General features: G+C 37.8%; 1 protein-coding gene across 4 annotated transcripts in view; it reads right to left on the reverse strand.

Annotated features, from left to right (window-relative positions):
- Positions 1–1,336: 1,336 nt before the first annotated feature.
- The window catches only part of FUT9 (fucosyltransferase 9), a 109,339-nt gene continuing 90,090 nt past the window's right edge, over positions 1,337–20,585 (reverse strand). For 3 of the 4 annotated variants that reach the window (XM_061460271.1, XM_061460270.1, XM_061460272.1), the window contains one exon: positions 1,337–7,381. In XM_061460271.1, the coding sequence (XP_061316255.1) occupies positions 6,294–7,373 (1,080 nt within the window). In that variant the 5' untranslated portion in view covers positions 7,374–7,381 and the 3' untranslated portion in view covers positions 1,337–6,293. Of the gene's footprint in view, positions 7,382–8,883; positions 9,423–20,585 lie in introns of those variants that run through there. The other variant, XM_061460273.1, reaches the window with a different exon arrangement.

Raw genomic sequence — 20,585 nt, forward strand, 5'->3', positions numbered from 1 at the left:
TTTCAGATTTTAAAATCTCATCTCTTATAACGTGTATTACAAAACAAAACAGCAAAGGAATATGTAGATTTTGGGTTATTTGCCAAAGAGCATATATCAGGAGGGCTTTTCCTATCATGTTATGAAGGGGTTGATGAGAACATTTTTCATCTGGTGACTGCTGAAGTGTTTAGTTAGAGCTTCAAAGCCCTATAGGAAATTTATGCCAACTTTATATATATGTAAGTGTTAGTTTACTTTATATCTTTCAAATTTTGCTATCATGTATGTGTGGGTATCAGGCTGTATTAAGCCATGGGGATAAAGTTTCATCAAAGCCTGATTTTGACTGGACTGATTCATATAAAGAATAACAAACAATCACTTTTGCTGCCAATTTGCAATGATTTTCCTACTAATTATTTACTTAGGAATGTTAATAAAGAGCTCCCCCTGTAAAAATACTTCATTTTTACAGACTGTCACCATAACTCAGAAAAATACCAGTGTTCATTTCTTATAACAGTGAAGTCTTCTGCATAAACAGGTATGGTACAGACTGCAGGAGTGAGAGTGTCCTAAGTCATCCTGTGAGTGTGTCAAGAAATACACAGAAGAAGTCCGATGAGTTTTGGTTCAGTTCTATGCCTCCTTGGCTGAAAGCAAGAATGAGAAACCTGACTGAGATCACCAAGTCACCTACAAGAGGTTGCCAAGCAGCTGTATGTACCAACCTACTCATAATACAGGCTATTAACCTGGAGGTAAAAGGCTGTCTGCCACATGAGCAAACCTCTGAACTGTTCACTGTACAGGGACTGTTGGTTTCAGTTAACTGAGAATATGGTGACATATTCCAAATTAATTATCTTTCCAAAGGAGTAATGAAGTGACTTTTTTCAATATGAAAACTGAAGGTTGATGTCTCTTGACCCAATAATTTCCCATGAGTTTATGTTTTTATCATATGTATCAATCTGTGGCATTTGTACCATCAATTAAAATTACTGCTGCACCGTTTATTTAGTAAATTTCTTGGTGTTTCTGTACCTTTTATGAACATATCTAACCAGTATGAATTTTATACTGATTTTATGAAGGTAGAATTTGTTATAGCACTTGAGCTAGTTATTCAGATATTAGAAGAGAAACATCCATGAATAAGAAGGTGATTTTTTACCCCAGCCATTCCACCCTTGGCTCAGTGCATTACTAGCACGGAAATTTCCCAAATCACCTGCTGACTTTCATGGAAGATTTGCCTGAGCAAGAGTGAAAGATGAAGCTGAAATAACTATTTTCTATTAATCATATTGATTGACTTCTAACAATTAAAACTCACACTAAAACCAAACAAAACAGAACTGTCAGTCACTATTAATGAAAAAGCCTACCAACTGGTAGATAAACAAATATTTCCCCTAGACTGTCTTCTCAGTAATGTACTAGTTTTGACCAAGAAAAACTTGAGTATTTGATTAACTTTCACTGTTAAGTTTAAATAGGTGAGAAGCCTCCTTATCAGCCTGTACAGGCACAACTCTTGTTCCCACTCTTCATGCACAGTTGATCCCTCACAGAGTCCCATCTAGGCTGAATCAAATATATTCCTCCAAAAGGAAAATGAGGTATGGCTGAGACTGACCCTCTCTAGGGCACACTCAGTCCAGATTAAAAGAATGCACACATGGCCAGGTCCTTGAAATACTATCTCAGCAAGCCTCAGCTCCTCTCAGCTCCTTACATGACAGCAAGTTCATTCACCCTCCACAGCACAGGCAGGAGGTTGGGTGGAGTGCCATGCTGAGTGAATGGCATGAGGCAACAGTAGCATATATAGTATGCTGAAGCAGAAGTGTAGGGCCAAAACATATTGGATAAACTCTAAGGCAGAATTGGTTCAAACAGTTTTCAGTGTGGAATAGCCAGTCTACTCATAGAATGGACACACATAATGCAAAAGGCTGTACAAATCAGCCTCTGTTGCTTACAGACTGTATTCTCTGGCACAATTCCAAAGGCAGTAAAAACATACTGTTTGAAGCCCCAGTGCATTAAAACATTTAAGATGCTCTTAAATTTAAGCCCATGCTTGAGTCTCAGGATCATATGCATATGTGCTGAAGGTTATTCTTGAATCAAGTCCAGAAAATCTTACTGCATAAGGACAGGAAGATTTATTTCAAAATAAAAAAAGAAAAGAATAGGATTCTTGAAATCAGATAATAAATATATTATAGCTTGTTGACAGACTTCACTCGTCCCCTGAAAGTTACTTTTCTGTCTAATAAAGGAGGTAACACAAAGCAAGCAGGAATCCCACCCTTGAATAATCAGCAACAGTTGTTGCTTGTTTAACTGAAGCTTGTTTGATTAGAAAATTACCTTATGTTGTTGGTTCTTTTTAAACATACATAAGTAGCAAGAAAACAGTAAGTAGCTGTTTACTGTGCTGAGTAGTGCCAGTTTCACATATCTTGCTCAGCCTGCATGAACTCTAGATATCTCCACATACATTCTTGCTCAGTCCAACATTCATTTTATTTGATATATTTCTTAAAAGACAAATATGTTGTTGGATGTGCCTTGCAACTTCTGGGGGCTTTGGTCAGACTGCTGCTTCATTGTGAGTACAGCCATCTTAGCAAGAAGTATTCAAAGAAACTGGCAACCAGGATTCACTAACGGATGGCGATCTGCTGAGCAAGAGGTACTATGGTCATTGAATGTTTGTGAAATTAAATTAAACTCTGCTTTAGAAAGATCTGCTGCTAGTTCTGACTGATGTATGTTCACATTCAGCAGAGTAGTGATGCATCTGCAGTTAGTATTTTATCTGGTTTGGGTCTTACTTTCCACACTGAGAAAGGCAGTAATCTTGATAGCTCTGTGCATGACATAGAGCCTAAAAACATCCAAAAGAAGTCGTAAAAGGAAGAATAATGATTACTCTCTGTCTTCAGTGACTGCTGAGTTAACTTGTGACAAGTGCATATGGAAGATTATTGTGGACTGGCAAATAAAATAAACTGAATACTTGACATAAATTTGTTGAGAAGATAGTAAGAATTGGTGTGATTTCTCATCTTTCATTTCTCTTTTCTTGTACAGCTACCTTCTTTACCAGTGGTAGCAAGGTGTAAATAATATCATATTCTTTATTTGAACTAGTTCCATATATTAATTATATATTTTAATCCATACTTAATTGGTTTTGCCCATTCTCCTTCACAATGATTTACTATTTGAATCTATTTATGCTAGGCTGTTCATGTAGGGTAGCTCACTGAGTGAGCACAGACATCACAACACAATATTACGTATCTAGACTGGAATCAATCTTCTGTGAGTTAGGCATATATGTTTAGGTAGACTGCCTTTATCCATGCAAGGAGTTCAGATGTTTTACATCCTTCACTTCACATCATTTACTACATAGGCTGGACATGCCCTAAGGTGATTCATCTTCTGTCATCAAAGCTCTTCATATCCAGAACTGCTTAAGGTTTGATACCTGCAGATGCAGATTACTTTAATATAAATGCCTGGCTTACTTATGGTCCAGCCCACACTCCAAGAATGTCAGTGAAGGTGAGGTCATGTCTCTTGCTTAGAATTTGGTCATGATTCTTGGTCATTTCAATCTGGATTAGATTTCTCTCCTGTTTCATTAATCTCTGAAATGATTTTAGCAATGTGTCCCAAAAGCAAAGTATACTGGCCATGTGTGGAGTTTCTGTGAAGAGAACAGCTCTCCTTCCTGTTCCATCATAAGATTTTCAATTACTTAAAATTTCAGATTAGCCATGCTGACTGGATCCAGTGCTCACAGAGGTAATGACATTACTTACAGGTTTACAAATCAGCATGTATTTCAAAGCTTTCCTGTGCATACACTGATTGATATTTGTAGTAACAAATCATATATCTTATTATTGGGCTTACTTGCTGTTAATATAAGAATTTATTGGCTAAATCTTGATGCCAAGAAACCAATCTGATTTGATATAAGGCCTCGTGACACACAAAACAACTCCCACTATCTGAAATGAGGAATGAATTAAGTGACTGTGCACATTCACCAAGGGGTGAATGCAATTCCACTGAGATCAATGCAAATAACTTCCAAATTCCAGCATCAGGGGAATCAGATTATTCAGCCAAAGCAGTAGCATATTCAGTGACAGAGGGTTTCACTGCCCTCCTGAAAACAAAAGGTGTTATATCCTATAGGACAGACTGTAAGCAATAGCCACTTGCTTTAAAAATGATGGAAATACTACTCACATCTACCTACATATACATCCATACCAGCACTTTGTTTTTAGAAGTCTGGTTTCATTATATTGCATTAATTTGCAAGGTAAGCTCTCTTGCTTTGTATTGGAATGCTGGTGAGTTTAGGAGGTTCACAGTATATATTGCAAACTGGCTTTTAAAGACAACAATAAGTAATATAAATAAATATATCGATCAGAATCCAGCTTTTGAAGCCATAGGGAGAGCACAAGTGTTTCTATAACCTTCCTGTGGAGTTTCCTGGTTTAGAAATTTGACTACATTTCTCTTACAGTCTTCTGTGTTTCTATTCCAACCTGGGGTAAAAAAAAAAAAATCCGGCAAATCACCATATCTTTTGCTAAATGTTTATCATAGTTTATCCCTTATTTCTTACTTCAGCAATGTTCTCTACAAGTTTAATCTTAATGAAATATATGACCAACTACTTTGCTTGATCAGGGTCTTATACATCACATAAACTGGTGCTTTTCCAGTTAAACTTTTTTTTTTTCAGTAGAAGATGTGATTTGTAACACATTCTGACTTGAAAAAACAAGCTTTCACTTGATACCAAAACACGTCTGTACATTTATGTCATGAAACCAGCCTTGTACACATGAATACGTATATAGCAATCACATATTTTTGTTCTAGCTGAAACAAATAAGTAATAAAATCACAGAAAAGCAGACATTTTAAACAATCATGACAATCATCACATTTTTGTATTTGCTATCAAAGAAAACTTGACACTTAAGAATCTATTTATATATTCAAAATTCAACTGGTGCTCTTGAGTGCATTTTTTATACCTGTCACATAAAATATTTTCAAAACTCAAATTTCATTAGCTTAATAAGTTTGATGGTTGAATGTGTCAGCCTGATAACTTATTTACTGAATTTCAGCATATTTCTTTCAGAAAATAAACTCTTTGGTCATTTTTTTGTTTCTTCACATTCATCAGTCATAACAGCAAGGTGTTCAGCTACAATTAAAGTTCAACAGATACAATTTTGCAGAATTGGGTACAAATTCACAATTATTTGAGAAATTATATGAGAGAAATTGATAAAATTTTCAACAGTCTATTTCTAAAAATCCATTACTACCAGCTGAATTCAGTGCATTAGGCTAATGTAATCAAACACCTATGTTAAAATCTGTTTGTCTCTGTATCATCAATGTAATACCACTTACAGCCCTGGTTCAGGTAAACAATATTTGAGACACAATGAGACTTAAGGACATGCTGCATTTAAATGCACTCAAAACTTGGATGAATCTGAGATTTGGCCACTAAGGTTGTACATCTTCTCTATATCTGACTTTATTCTTCAAAGACTAAGAACAGACATATTCCTAACATAACTTAATGGAGAGATCTGTTAGAACACATCTTATTTTTAGAAACAAAGACTGTCTACTGCTGTCATACCTTTTAGAAATTATATTTCTAGGTTTCTCACCCTTAAAAAGGAGTGAAATTGATCATATTGGACTAATGGCAGGTATTTAACTTTACTGTGTTCTTAAAATGTAAGAAGAACCATAAAATACTGTCTTTTTAATATTACACACATTTCAGACTGGAACAGCAAATTATGTTCTTAAAGTTCTCTCTGGCATTTAAAGTTGTGTCCTCATTTTCCAGATAGGTTAAACAGCAAATGTAATGTTAAAAAAAAAAAAAAAAGAGAACTGTTAAAAATGACTACTTTAAGTGTAAGACTGGGACATATTTCACAGAAAAATCTTGTTTAAAAATCATAGTAAACAATCAAGTATTCTTCAGTGCACATAATTAGTATGTACATTATAATTTAAAACCAAGTATTGATGACTGCTGCTGCTGATCTTTTAAAATCTCTTACAAAATATAAATAGGATAGCCAAGAGAGGATAGCTGATAAACCATGACATAATGTTCTCTTTTCCTTCCTTTTTTTTTTTCTTTCTCTTTCCTCTCCACTTGCACTGAAGTTTCTTCTGGCTTCTTCAAGAAAGTGCACACACATACACACACCAATTAATTAATTCCAAAACCATTTTTCTAAATTTCCAACGGACTTGTATTCCTGGTGTCTTTTCACATGATCGCAAGCAAGACATGCATGTGATTCCCAGAACCTAGGAAGGTGTACTGAGAAATCCTTTTTCCAGTTGAAATAACTAAGGTACATCTTGTTATTTTTGTCAAGCATCAGAAGGTATTCTGCCAGCTCTCTGGGAGAGAGAAAATCTTCCACATGTATGAAAGAGTCTGCTGGAATGTAGTTCTCATAGTTTTCTCTAGAAGGGCCCAGTACAACTGGTACTGATCCAGCCAGAAGAGCATTGTAAAGTTTCTCAGTAATGTAATCTTTGTGGATTGAATTTTCAAAGGAAAGGTAAAATTTGCAAGTGGAAATAGTTGGAATCAAGTTTTTGTCATTGACGTAGTCTCCGAAGGCTTGTCCATAGGTATGGATTTCAATGTATTTGCTAAGCTCATTGTAATACTTGACTCGAGCGTGCTCAGGGTTCCAGTTACTTACAACCCAGCAGACCAAGTTTTCCTTACTTGGCACTTCAAATGTAAAGGAACTTGTACCGACCATCATGAAGCCATAAGGCACCTGAATATCTGAATCACGCCGGTAAGTCAGGGTCAGGTTAAAGAGGTGTTCAATGCCAGTCTTTTGTGGAGTATGAGTTGGAGACTCCAAGTTCATCCAAATCCACTTCTGGAATGGTGGCCTGGCTTGTTGAGGTAAGTTAGTCAGATCCCAGCTAATATCCCTGTGATGAATGAGAACAGCATGGGATTTGTTATATAATGAGCGGTCAATAGTCAGATGGCACCCGTGGATATTGAACATTGTTTGGCAGGATGTTAGATCAAATGTTTGACCAAATGGCCAAACCCAGATCAAAATAGTAGTTTCATTAAGATTATCAGTTTTGGAAGAAAAAAAGCTCTTCATTTTCAAAACTGAACTGGCTGATTCTATGGGACCAGAGATCCAGCTATTTGTTGGTTTGATATAAATTAGTATCAATGCCATGAAACAGCCAAGGACAATGAAGATAATAAAAAATGGCCGGAAAATTCCTTTAGATGTCGATGTCATAATTTGTTCTGAGAAAAAAAGAGAAGAAAAGAAAGAGAAAATAACATCAGGTATTAAATTTCATGTCCTGTTAAAGTATAATGAAATAATTATAATTGAAATATGTTTTACTATAGAAATTAAATATGATCATAATGATATAATTATATTATATGTCTGGTTAGAGCAATCAGATATCAGACATCAAAATGGATAGGATTCTGGTATCACCAAGCTGTAACCTCAGAAATTTCCTTTGAGTGGAGACGGTAGGGGTTCTATTCATAACAAAGTTACAATATTTCTCCTCTTCACATTAAAAGCTAATTGACATTAATTAAAAGCAGAATTTTAATGCATTTTATACTTGGTATAAATCAGTATGTATCTTGAGAAGTCTTTTTGCTTAGAACCTAGGCCAAGAATTTTAAGAAACACAGAGAAAGCAGACACAATTACCCTTTGATTCTGTCCTTGTGCCTGTAAGAGATAACATGCTGCAGATTTTGTCCACCCATATTTGTGTGCATATATGTATGGAGGATATAGGATTAAAGGAATGAAAAAGGAAAGGACTGGAACTTAATTCTGGAATCAGTAATACTGTTAGAAAACTAGTTCGTGCCTAAAGGCTACATAGGGATGAACATTCGTGCCTTCTCCAGAGGACTCCTGAATTAGCTAGGGAAGGAAAGCAGCAACTGAGCAGCAATAGGGCAGCTTCTCTCTCTGTTCCCTTATGCAGCCTCCCATAGTTCCCACATAAAGAAAAATTAGTAAAAAAAAGTCCTTAAGTATTTATGTTTTTATGCCACAGTTCTGTGTTAAGAATTAGAGAAAGTAGAGATAAAGCTGCATCTTTGTGAGCTACCATTTTTTCCATGGAAAAAAAGAGGTGAGGAGTTCTCATAGCTTCCTTTATCCTCTCTCTGGTTGTCTCTTTCTAAGGGAAGTGATAAAGCTCCTTCCCAAACTTCTCTTCCACAAGGTTCTTGTGAAATCTAGTAAAGTTAGTGGTTGCTTACTGTTAACCTTTGCTTCTGAATGTAGTCCTGTAACTTGGAGGTGTTCTAAAAATGAAAACATTTAACCATGTAAAGAGCGTGAGCATGAAAACTAATGTGTGAGTGTAGCACTTACAGTTACATCAAAATGTTTTCAAATTTGCTGTTGAGGAAATGAAAAAGGAGGAAATATCAAGCTTAGCTTTACTCTAACATTATATCTTGAGGAAAAAGGAATTAGCCACAGTGTGTTATCTGTTTTGGGACAGCAAATGGTCTTAATTCTGATTTTTGTTATTGTGGTGGGTTAACCTTGGCTGGCTGTCAAACGCACTCCAACATCTCCTCAGCAGGACAAGGGGGAGAAAATCAGACAAGAATCTTGTGGGTTGAGGTCAGGACAGGGAGATTACTTGCCAATTACTGTCACAGGCAGAACAGACTCACCTTGGGAAAATTAATGTAATTTATTGCCAATTAAAATAGGTTTGGATAGTGAGAAACAAAGACAAAAGTTAACATAATACCTCCCTCAACCTCTTCCCAGGCTCAATTTCCTTCTTCATTCCCAACTCCTCTACCTCCTCCCTGCCCCTGAACAGTGCAGAGGGATGGGGATGGAGGTTTGCAGTCAGTCCACAACATTCCTCTGGGCTTCTTCTTCCTGCTCACATTTTTCCCCCACTCCAACATGAGTCCTTCCCATGTGATACAATCCCTTCGGGAAAAAACCCTCTGTTCCTGTGTGGACTGTCCATTGACTGCAGTTCCTTCAGAGCATATCCCCTCACTCTGGTGCAGGGCCCTTCTTGGGCTGCAGTGTGGGTACTGCTCCACTGTGGTACTGCTTGGTTGTGCTGCAGGGAAATCCCTGCTTTAGTGCCTGGAGTACCTCCTTCTTCCCCGACCTTGGTGCTCACAGGGTTGTTTCTCACATTTTTTTCCCTTCACTCCTCAGTGCCTGTCCCTGCCTTCAAATACACTTCCCCAGGGGTGCCACCATCTTGGCTGCAGGGCCCAGCCATGACCTCTGGTGGGTCAATTGGAACTGGCTGTGTCCTGCACAGGGCAGCCCTGGTCTCTCCTCACGGGGGCCCCGGCAGCCCCTACTGGGTGTGAACATGCAACACGGTTATATAAAATGTACTGGCATGTTGAGTCTCTTTTGTCTGGGCCCTTCTTTTTAGGACATAATTTAGCAGGTCCTCTCTGCTCTTAGCAAAACTATCCTGAAGGGATTAAAAGGGAGGAACTGCAGCATCCATGGCTTTTGCACTTATCCTCATCAGTTTAAATACCTCTGAAAGAAAGACGTGGGTTTACAGCAACATCACATAGGCTTTCTTTAGTCTATTTTGGTTTTTGCTCGAAAACATGTCTAGAAGGGAGATTTTGACCTACAAGAGCAAGAGGCTGCTTCCCTGCCTTATTATAATGGAAGTCAGAACTGGGTCTCTGAGGAAGAAGGGATTTATGTTGAGCAGCTCTAGGAGATGAAGCTCAAGGAAAAAAAAAAAAGAGGCTAAGCCAATCTTCGTGTAACTTCGTTCTTCAGTTCTGTCGTATTGAAACCAACACAGAGAATAGGTATAGCTTTTAAATGAACAGATAGCATGAGCTGAATCTGAACAATTGATTTGGAAAGGTTTCTATTCACAGAGACTGATCATTTTCTGAGGATTTAAATGGATGAGAAATCAGAAAAGGGCCCTAACATTGTGCCTTGTAACTTAGTCACCCTCCAGCTAATAGTCCTTTGACACAAGCATCTCTGATAGGGATTATTTTACACTAAGCTCTTCTCCTAACTAATAAAAAGCCCTGCATCATCACACGGCAATTCTTGCTACATCAGAAATAACCAGATATTATGTAGTCTGTTCTCTGCTTTAAATTCTAGTGTATCACGATTTTGCATTTGTGTAGGAAGCTTTTGAATTGCAATGCCAACGTGAGGATAAACACTTGCTGTTTGCGTTACCCAGAATACAAGTATTAACATCTCGCAACACTGAACAGGTGAATATCCTTATTTTACCCCTTCCAGATCTGTTTTCTCACTTTGCTTTGCTGTCCTGTGAACTCATGTGCCCCCTCCTGACCAGGGATTGTGTTTCTTATATTTTGCCTTTCACCAAAACACTGGCCTACAGCCAGGGTAATATTTTCTAGTTTTTCATCCTTTGGATTCAGAGAACTAATCATTTATTATGCAGACTCATTCATCCACTAGATGTATAGGCATCACTGGCATGCTTCATTTTGAAGCTACTGCTAATGGGATGGTCGAAAAAGGTTGTGAAAGCAAGACCCATTAAAACCTGGAATGAGAAATTTGCAAAGGAAGCAGAAGACCTGAGCAGACTCGGAAACCCCAAGGAGCTGGACAGAATTTTGTCATGAAATTCTATTTTTCTATTCCATTTTGTGCTAACTCTAGTAATAACTGTGAAGTTGTATACTGGGAATAGCAATAGCTTTCAGGATGAAGTGCTAACCTCAGATACAATAACTTTTGTGCTTTATAAAGCAGATTGAAGAACCTATGGAATGGGCCAGCAAACTCTACCTTCATGGCTTTTGAGACTGAGTCCTGTGCACAATACCGTGAAGGCATGACGTAAACACCCGTTGACAAATACTATTATCTTGAGAAGTAACTTGTACTGTTAGGAAGTATAGTTGCAGTTTTTTGTTTGTCCACTAGAATTCATGGAATATCTTTTTCACGATATTCTCCAGAATGTGGAGTCTTTTCCATATTTCTTTTTTCCTTCTTCTCTTTCATGCCCAAGATAACTACTGATCTCCTGCAGTAATTCTCACAATAAAGGTGTCTCTAAGGAAACACTAGTTAGAAGACATCCAGCCAAGTAACCTTAGCTCACCCGTCCTCTTCCATGGTTTTCCTTCTACCACAGAATCACAAATTTCCTTCTTGTGGATCCCCTCCCCCATCAATTTCTGACATGCCAGACCCACTCTGAAAAAAAAATTTTGTCCAAAAAAAAAAAAAAAAAAAGTGTTTACTGAGACTTTTGCCAACCGGAAGAATTTGGTATTTTTGATAGTTTTGTTTTAAAGTGTATTTTAGAGTGTTATGGCGTAACAAGTGTTTTCTAGATGCTTTTTTTTCCAAGTTGAAAGTATACTATTTCATCAGTACAAGACTATTTTTCTCAGTACAAAACCTAGCAAGGCTCCTTTTTAAGTGCAAAACTTGGCGTTCCATCAGCAAGCAATTCCATTTACTAGCAACACAGACAGGGAGGTAATAATGGGGTACCAACAGTGTTAACCCCAAGTACACCAGCCAAGGCTTGCAAAAATATGTCTATTTTGTGAAAGCATCATGTTCACTAAGAAATAAAATGGAAATTTATGGAAACTGTTTTATCTTGGCTTCATTACAATAGTGACTTCTCATTCATTCCAGCTGGGATAGACAGGAGGGTTTTTTTTCTGATTATGTTAACACTGTGTAGGGGAGAAAATGTAACCCTTTTTGGTAAATAAAATCAATACCTGTTTCCCTGGTATATATTTTCATCAGTTTGTCTGGTATACCTTCAAGGTTTTGCCAGTAGCCCAAAATATATCACTACTTGCAGAGCTATATGCTAGTCTAGAACAGATTTTCCGAAGGTAAAGGCATAATTTTAAAAGTAAGCTGAAGAAAAGATTTTTGAAATCATGGATACTGAATAATGAATAAAAAAAAAATCACTTCTTACTTTTCTCATCTTAGAATTCTTAAATGATCTTTATCATCACTGGGTCTCAGGATAACTCAAGAAGATATACTTAAAAACCTCAAGATAATCTCTGAAGATCACTCCTGGCATCAAACAGGGCATTTCTGGCACAGAGGACTTATGAAGATTTTGGAGCAGAAGAACACAGAGGCAAACAGAGGTGTAGGCCTGTTTAGAAGCAGACAGGTAGCTAGGTAGATGCTCTAAGTAGTAAAAGGACAGTCAAATGCAGTGGGAACTGATAAGAATCACAAGCAAACAACTGTTAGAAAGAAGGCTTGTTTGAAATTGCTCTCCCTGTCCTCTGGCACGTTTCATCAGCTTTGGTCATGGCATATCTGCATTTATGCTAAGAACTGTGTTTTCTTAGACCACACTTCCAATTAACTGGAGCTTTTTCACCTGCAGTACTAAACGAAAACTGATTGCCTCAGGATAGACTTAGTGGGACTTCTTATCTCCAAGTTGCTGCTGTCTGTATGTGCCCCAGACTGCTTTGCTTTAGCCCTCTGAGAATGAAGAATGCTTCTTTTTATTGGAATTAACTCTCACTGCTCCTGGTTATTGCTCATCTGTTTCAGCTGGAATGGTGGATTTTCACCCCACTACCCAAACACAGACTTGCTTCCAGTTCTTTCCACTCCTGTCCCACAGATTTCTGAAAGCAGCCCAGTATGAATGAAAAGATTTGACAGAGTTGCATAGAGTTAAAGGCTGAAAGATGAATGAGCTGCTAACCTCAGATGGCATGTTTTCATTCTATTGTTTGCAACATTCTTTTTCTTCCCCTTTCCTCCTCCTTTGTATTTCGGTTATTGTTCAGTTCCACAGATTCCAGTTTTATGTATTTGCACTTTGTGAACAGCACAGAATCATTTTATACAATAGTGGTAATTTTTGTTTTCAACAGTTTTAAAACAATTATCTAAGAGCACCCTGAGGACAGGTAGCCATTAAGATAGACTGCTTAGGGATAGAGCTGAACCTACCACTGGGGACTGTTAAGAGCAGAATACACAAACACCATTAAACGATAAGACATCGGACTCTGCCCCCAGGTCCAGAGGGTGGGCTAGATAACCTCACTTTTCAGAGAATCGTAGAACTGTAGAATCATAGAATCAACTAGGCTGGAAAATAATTTTAAGATTATCTAGTCCTACTTTTACTTGGGACTGCTGAGTCCACCACTAAACCATGTCAGTTGATTCCTTCAAGCCTTGCGCTCAGTGTTAATATTAAACCACAGATTATTGTAAAATTCACCTAATAGTAGCATAAATTGGCAGCCTAAAACTTCAAAGAATTGCTGAAAAAATGAGTAAAAAAATTCTCCCATCTTGAAACTTGTATTGCAATCTATGAAACAACTATGCTGTGCACAGTGAAAATGTGAAGGAAGCTGAAAATTGCATGGACAACAATAAAAAAGCCCCTATTTTCAAAGGCTAAATGTAAAGCGTCCCGGCAACTGTGAGCTGGGATACTGCTGATTTTAGAGAGTTTCTGAATCTTGTCCCCTCAGGCTTTACTGAGGAAAACCCTATTCTCAGCAACCTTCTCCCAGTTGCTGTTCAGCACACAGCATGCTGCTATGGCTCAGTAATCCCAAGCCCTCCCCTGTGATTGTCATCTACCCTCTCCTCCCCAAGGCAGCGATACACTGTCACTCTCCAGCTGCTTAGGCAACAGCTCAGTGGTTCCTTTCTGCAATCCAACTGTACAGCAAAAGGCATTAGCCAGGCATACAGAGTGTCTCAGAATAACAGACTAAATAGCTGCAGCACTGCTCTCCATACTGGAGTGACCCCATATTCACCCCCACTGCCACATATCAAAATAAATTAAAAAAAATAAAAATTGAAATCCTATCAATAAGGAACTTTTCCAGGCAATCTGGTACTAGTGTCAGGACACCCCACTTCACAATGTAGTTGTGCCTCTTTGTAATTATGACCTTTTAGGTTTGTCTCAGAAGAAACATGGATACTCTCCATTCCCCCGTTTGGCACAACTGGAAAACACATGCATAGTACAAAGCTATCAGAAACCTCAGCAGCATTGCAGCCTTGGTAATATACAGATACAGGATCTTTTTTATCCTAACTTCCACATTGGCTTGCTCACATCACAGCTAATTTATGACTGAGCATTCTGTGAAAGGAGTGGTGGTTTTCCATACTTGGTTAGCTACAGAAAAGGGAGTTTTTCACCACAATAGCTTAGTAGCTAACTTTATCTGCTTTGCCAGATTTTTATCTTTGTGAAGACAAAACTCATCCTAGTGCTGCAGAATAAGACAATCCACACTTCCTTCAAAAACCCTGAAAGGGCTCTGCAAAAAAATGAAGCTGAACAAAGAAAAGCTGCTCCAGAAGCAAATGGTTTCTTTCTTTCTCTTTTCCATGTGGCTTGAGGACAGCAAACTGCTGTTCTCTCTGATTCTGCCAGAACTGCAGAAAGAGCTCTTCTGTAGCTTTGTGGCTGGCTTGTAAAACTGCAACCAAGCAGCTGAAATATGAATAACATACCTGCACAAGCTGTGTATCTGTGATCGTCACCAGCCCACCAGAAAGTCCTGGTTAACTCACAGTAACTGTGAAAATGGTGTGAGCTAAGCCAAACAGGCAGCATGAAGTGGCAGAAGAAGAATCATAGGCTTTTGTGTATGCGTGCTCAAGTCTCAAGTCCACATCCTAGGATCATAGCTGCTTCTGGCTGATTTCCTGGTATATAGTTCCTTGTACAATGGGAAACACCTCCCCATGCAAATCAGACAAATCAGAATCAGGAAAGAGCAGAAGGGTGCCTGCTTATAATAGTGAACACTTACTGTAGGGGACATGACTTCTGTGGCAAAGCAAGACTTTTGGAGCTCTAAGCAGCAGCTGTTTGTGTATGATTAGACTGAGTGCCGTAGTTACACTGCTGAATCTTGCTGCTTAGGCAAACTCAAAAATTTTAATTGGGATTTAATGCTCGGTTTTTTGCAGATACAATTGCATAGATCTGGATGATTCTGCCAGTGGCAGCATAACTCCTGAAACAGCCCTGTAGCCTACAAAGAAATCCCGAGAGGCCGCTAAAAAAATACCATAAAATCCTCATAATCTCTACTTAACATTTCACTTCTCTGCCTGCCTAGCACCTTTTCCTTATGAAACTGATTATAGCTCTGGTTTAGAATCCCTACTGATGTAACTGTTTTTTTTTTAGGATGCGGGTCAATGTTCTTGCTGTAATTTGCAAAGTTGTAAGTGCTATGGGTACTAGTTACCAGAGAGATAACATCTGCCCTAGAGAGAAAAGAAAGCACCTAATGTACTCGAACCAATTGCAATATGCTCTATGGCTGAAAGGGAGAATGGCATTTACTAATACAGTCAGAAGAAACGTGGTGAAGAGAGGTGATGATTCATAAGCCTATTTTTTTTTTTTAAATATGTCCATAATCTTTGCAAATAAGACTTTTTTAATTTTATTTTTTTTTCCCTTTCTCCTCCCTTCACAGGGTGGAAAGATGGACGTTTGGTTTAGAAATCCTGAATTCAATTCAACTGAATTGAATCTCTTGTCTACTCTGAACAAAGAAGTAACCAAGTATTGGTCAACAGAACTCATGATAGCCAAGAGACTTTAGCCATGTTCTACTAGTTGTTGTCTAAATGACTCAAGCAGACATCCTCACTACTCTTTCAGTGTAAGAGCATTAGTGACTCAAAGTTTCAGATTAGAGTCTGCGTACAGAGAATAAAAATCCTTTATATCATACTGAGTGCAAAAAATGATGGTTATTTTCCATCTGGGAAAAGTGCATTTCAACTAAGTGATGTAGAGCACATGTGTGCGCAAATATAGCAGCACTAAATTAATGGACTATTGGAAAAATAATTTTCCCATTGCAGACCACCAGCTATGTATTTAAGGTGCCTTGTATTGGTAGTCCTAAGCATTTTAAAGAAAGAGGCTGGTGATTCTAAAACAAGACTCTTAAATAAAGTGCTTTGTCTTACTGGAGCAAACAAATAAGTAATTCACTACAAAGAATAGACAAGTTTAGACACTGCAAACAAGAACAGAAGACTTTTAAGAGTCCAGTCCAAGTGGCTTCTTCCTCATGCATAAGAAGAAAGAACCCATACAAAGTAAATTCAGAATCATTCCTAATAGTATTATGAGAAGTTTAAGTAAATGCATACACACAACACAAATAAAATCCTCCAAAAGCTGAAACATTAAATACAAAGATTGAAAGCATAGTTTAAACAGAACATATATTTTAGATAGTGTATGTTGTAGCATCAGCAAAAATAACAACACTTAAACCATTCACACTGCACACTTCTGTGAGAAAGCAAAATCACAGTTGAGAGAAAACAATGGTCAATTTCTTTGCGTGTCTTTTTGTGTGCATCACAAAAAGAAGAGCAGAGTGCTGGAACTACTAGTATGAGAAGCTGAGAAATACAAAGCTTAACAAAAAGTCATTGAAGACTTTTTGTGTAGAAAAGAATATCCGTCAGAAATAGTAAATACATAAGAGGAATGGGCTGAAGGAACAACAGTCAAAAAATCCACTGGTAGTTACAAACACCTAGATGTTCTAAGGTGATGTCTTCCTGTTACCACTTACTGTCTGGTTTGCGTTGATGCCTCTGAGAGCAACTCTCAAGGTTAGAATACAGGAATGAAGAATATTCTGCACAGGCTGTTGACAGTACATTGTACAAAGCAGAACAGTTGTTAGTGCAGAGATCATACTTCATTTGAAAAAACTCAAGCTATTTGCTATTTCTTAGCTTAAATATTTGTGGTGTAAGTTAAAGCAGTTAATTCTGATGTTCAGTTACTGGGTTTTACTGTCATACATTATTCTACTCTTAATAGAGCAAAAATTCCACAATGAATTAATAAATTTTTTACCACTATATTAACAATTTAATATAAAATTACTTTCTATATCTTAGAAATACAATTTGCCAAGCAGTCTTTTTTCCTATCTTAAGGTTTGCAGCCCATAGTTGTTCTCTGCTACAACCCTACTGTACAAAAGAAAACCAAGTGTTTAAAAACAGGGCAAAGAAAGAGTTTTCCTTTGTTCCTACATGAGGAAGAATTTATATAGCCATCTTAAGCAGAAAGTAACTTTCTAAGGAAAGTCAGCTGAGATAGCTAGGAGGAAATACAAGGGAAAAAAGAGAGAGTAAGAGAAATAAATTGGAAATGGGTACAAAAGGAGCTAGATAAGAGGTCAGCAGAACTCTATTTCATTCTGTATTCTGCTCTAAGGACAGCGGTGTAAAGAAAAATCATGTCAGGCAGTTGCTTTTGCAACCAGTTTGTGAATCCCTGCAGTTAATACAGCTTAGCAAATGTGGGTAGGAATGATTTGATGACTAGAATAGTAAGAGGGACCTAAACCTCTGGTTGATTAGTCTACCCCAAGCCCTGAAACAGGCAATACTAGTAGGGATCAGGGGAAACGCTGGCATCTGGCTCTGAAACTGCAACCCTGAAAACCTCTGCTTTTTGGCTTTTAGTGTGGTCATGCTTAAACTCTCCCTGGCCCTCTGCCTTTCAGGCTCTTGTGCACTTAGCAGCCTGCTGCTGGCACATCCCCAGAAGGGGCTCATTATTCAGAGGGAAGGGCCACTCAGAATCAGTGAATCAAGCTATTAACTCAGCTCTCAGCCCTAACGATGTAGTTGCACCTACAAGAGCAGATTTCCTCTTATATGTGGTGGTAACAACTTTTATTTTTTTTTTGTCTGATTTTTAAAGAAAAAGACATAGGATGAAGTCCCTTTTAAGCAGTAGTTAAAGCTATAACGTATTAGATATGGAATCCTACTTTAGCCTATAGTAATTCAGACCTAGTTATTTCACTTTCCTTAAAGATTTGCTAGCTCCCAGGCAGAAATGGTTGTCAATTTTAAAATGTGTGAGGAGCTTTAGGATTAGAGACGAAGAATCCTTCCTCCTTAATGGAGCTGTAGCTGCTAATCAAGAAACTGATGTTTTCCCTTGGTATCTTTCTGTCTATTGCTTGTTGACTCCTTAATGATTTATTTCCAGGGCCACAACTACATCAGTAGAGAGCAGAATCAACTTATTTCCCTGTGCAGTTGACAACCCTCTAACGATGGCAGAGGTGGTTTGAATTTCCTTTTTTTGGAAAGCTCACTAAAACTGGGCTGGGTTTCTTTTTTTTTTGTGAATCCTCCTCTGACTGTGCTCCAAAAGGTGTAATTCCCTAATTTCTTTATAAAAGAAAGGGATTTGGGGCTACCTTGTCTCAGGGGAGGATTCCCAGCTCTGAATCCCACTCCTTCAGAGCACTGGATGTGCCATTCTCGGCAGTCTCACAAGCACATTGCTTGTGCTGCAAGTCTCCATCTTTCGGTGCCTAAATTATTTCCTGTTTTAGGTAGGTGTTCTAATCAGCCTAAGGAGGCTTTTGGGCAGACAGCCAGACATACTAATGTTTGGTGCACAAGCTGTTTTTTGAGTGCAGTTTTTTGGTTTGCATGATCACATGTGGTCAGATGTCTCACAGAACAAAGATTAAAATACCACAAAGTCTCCCCCCCCACACAAGATAAATGGAATTTCTGCTGGAATATATGTACTGTACGTTTTACCAGGGCAGTTATAGAGCCTGTTAGTGCTCTGACAAGTCTGGCAGAGGACAAAGTGGTACGAGGACTTCCTGGCTCTTCTGTCAGTTTAATGTGAGTTTAGCTGAGTGGGATTTAATTTATGTTAATTTAAGTGTCAATAATTTTCTATCTCATAGACATATAACATGATGCTAATGACATATTTCCTCCTTTGAAATCTACAAGTTACAAGCAAAATAAAATCTTGCTCTAGTAATAACAATAGTTCCATTTCTGAAATGCCTTCCATTAAAGAATTTTTGGGACTTTTACAAGCAGTAAAGAAGTTTTAATCACAGCACAGTTAGAAAATTATTCCTGAAACTGCTTTATGTGTAGTAAAGGAGGCATGGAAATCAAGTCCCAGAAAGATAAAGTGATTTTCACAATATCACTAAGATTTTAACAGATATTTGACAGTGATGACTTCAGTTTACATCAAAACAGTTGAGTCTGTCTGTTGAATATTTTCCCTCAAACAAATGTCACCAAAACCTAGTCATATCACATTTATTCAGATCTGGCACATATTTTTGTTTCAAATCTCTGAAAACACATCCTAATCTTGTTTGCAGTAAATTAGTAAAGGGAAATGGAAGATTTAATCAGATTAAAGTCAATGACACCTTGATCTGTACAATCACAGAAACCACAACTCTTTTTCAGAGCTATAGTTGAAAGTGTCAGCAAAGCTGGATTTACTGAAAGACAAGAAGTATCAAAGATTCAATCTTTCTCAAAGAAACACTGCAAAACCTATTAATTTCAGAATGCTTAAGGTTTTGCTCTTTCAGTTGATTGCAGCAACATATCAGAAGTGAGAAAAATAGCTCAACAGATATTCCTTTGTGATGAAAGTTAACTTAGAAATGAAAAACCTAAGGCAACTTAGGAAACAGCAAGACAGACGTAAGTCAGAGCTCAGGGAACCTAAACACTGGAACAAGTTACAAATAATAAACACTCCCATATACAGACATAGACACAGGCACACACAATCTGTAATCTTAGGAAAGATATAATCATCCATTAAATGTGCTTCACAGTTTTCACACCTGCACCGTTTTATAAATAATATAAATATACATAAGTATAAACATAAATATAAATAAAAATATAAATATATACACCATTTATGTGGTATTTAAAGCACACTTAAGTCTTTAGATTCCCTGAATCTAAAGACACCTGAAATGTGTCTTACCAATTCTGCTTTATGTTTCTTTGTAGGCATACCCTTACATTTATCTGTATGTATGTAGTATATACACATGTACTGTACACGTATGCTTAATGAATACCTAGGGAACTACTGCCCAACCTGCTGCATGTGGACAGAGGCAGTGAGATGTGCTACTGCTTTGCAATGTGACAGCCAGTAGGTGCAGAAGGCAATGAAGCGACTACTACTGCCATACTGGCAAATAGAAGGGAGAGAATCAGAGCACTGAATTCACTGAAGCACTGAGGCAGGGAAGGAAGAGGTGGTGGAAAGTGGAGACGAGGATTATTATTATTAGAGAAATAATATCTTTTTCTGTCTTATGAACCTTAACTCTTTTACCAGAAAGGCCATGACACAAGGCAGTGCTCTCAAATACTTCAGCAAAAGCACAGCAGCAAGCTGACTACTGCAGTCCTGAAGATTTTTTACAGCATGAGATGCATGAGACCTCTGTATAAATACCTGGAGATGGGAAATCTGCCTTTAGACTTCTGGAAAAACTCTAGCAAGGAATAGAAGGCAGCTGCTGCTGAAATATGACATGGGGGAATGGGGTGGATTTACTCAAGAATCTTTCCTAATAAACAAAC

Source organism: Pezoporus flaviventris, unplaced genomic scaffold (assembly GCF_033815535.1).
Source record: "Pezoporus flaviventris isolate CSIRO_AGI_PZ_B2104156 unplaced genomic scaffold, CSIRO_AGI_Pfla_v1 ptg000031l, whole genome shotgun sequence".
NCBI classification, from domain to species: Eukaryota; Metazoa; Chordata; class Aves; order Psittaciformes; family Psittacidae; genus Pezoporus; species Pezoporus flaviventris.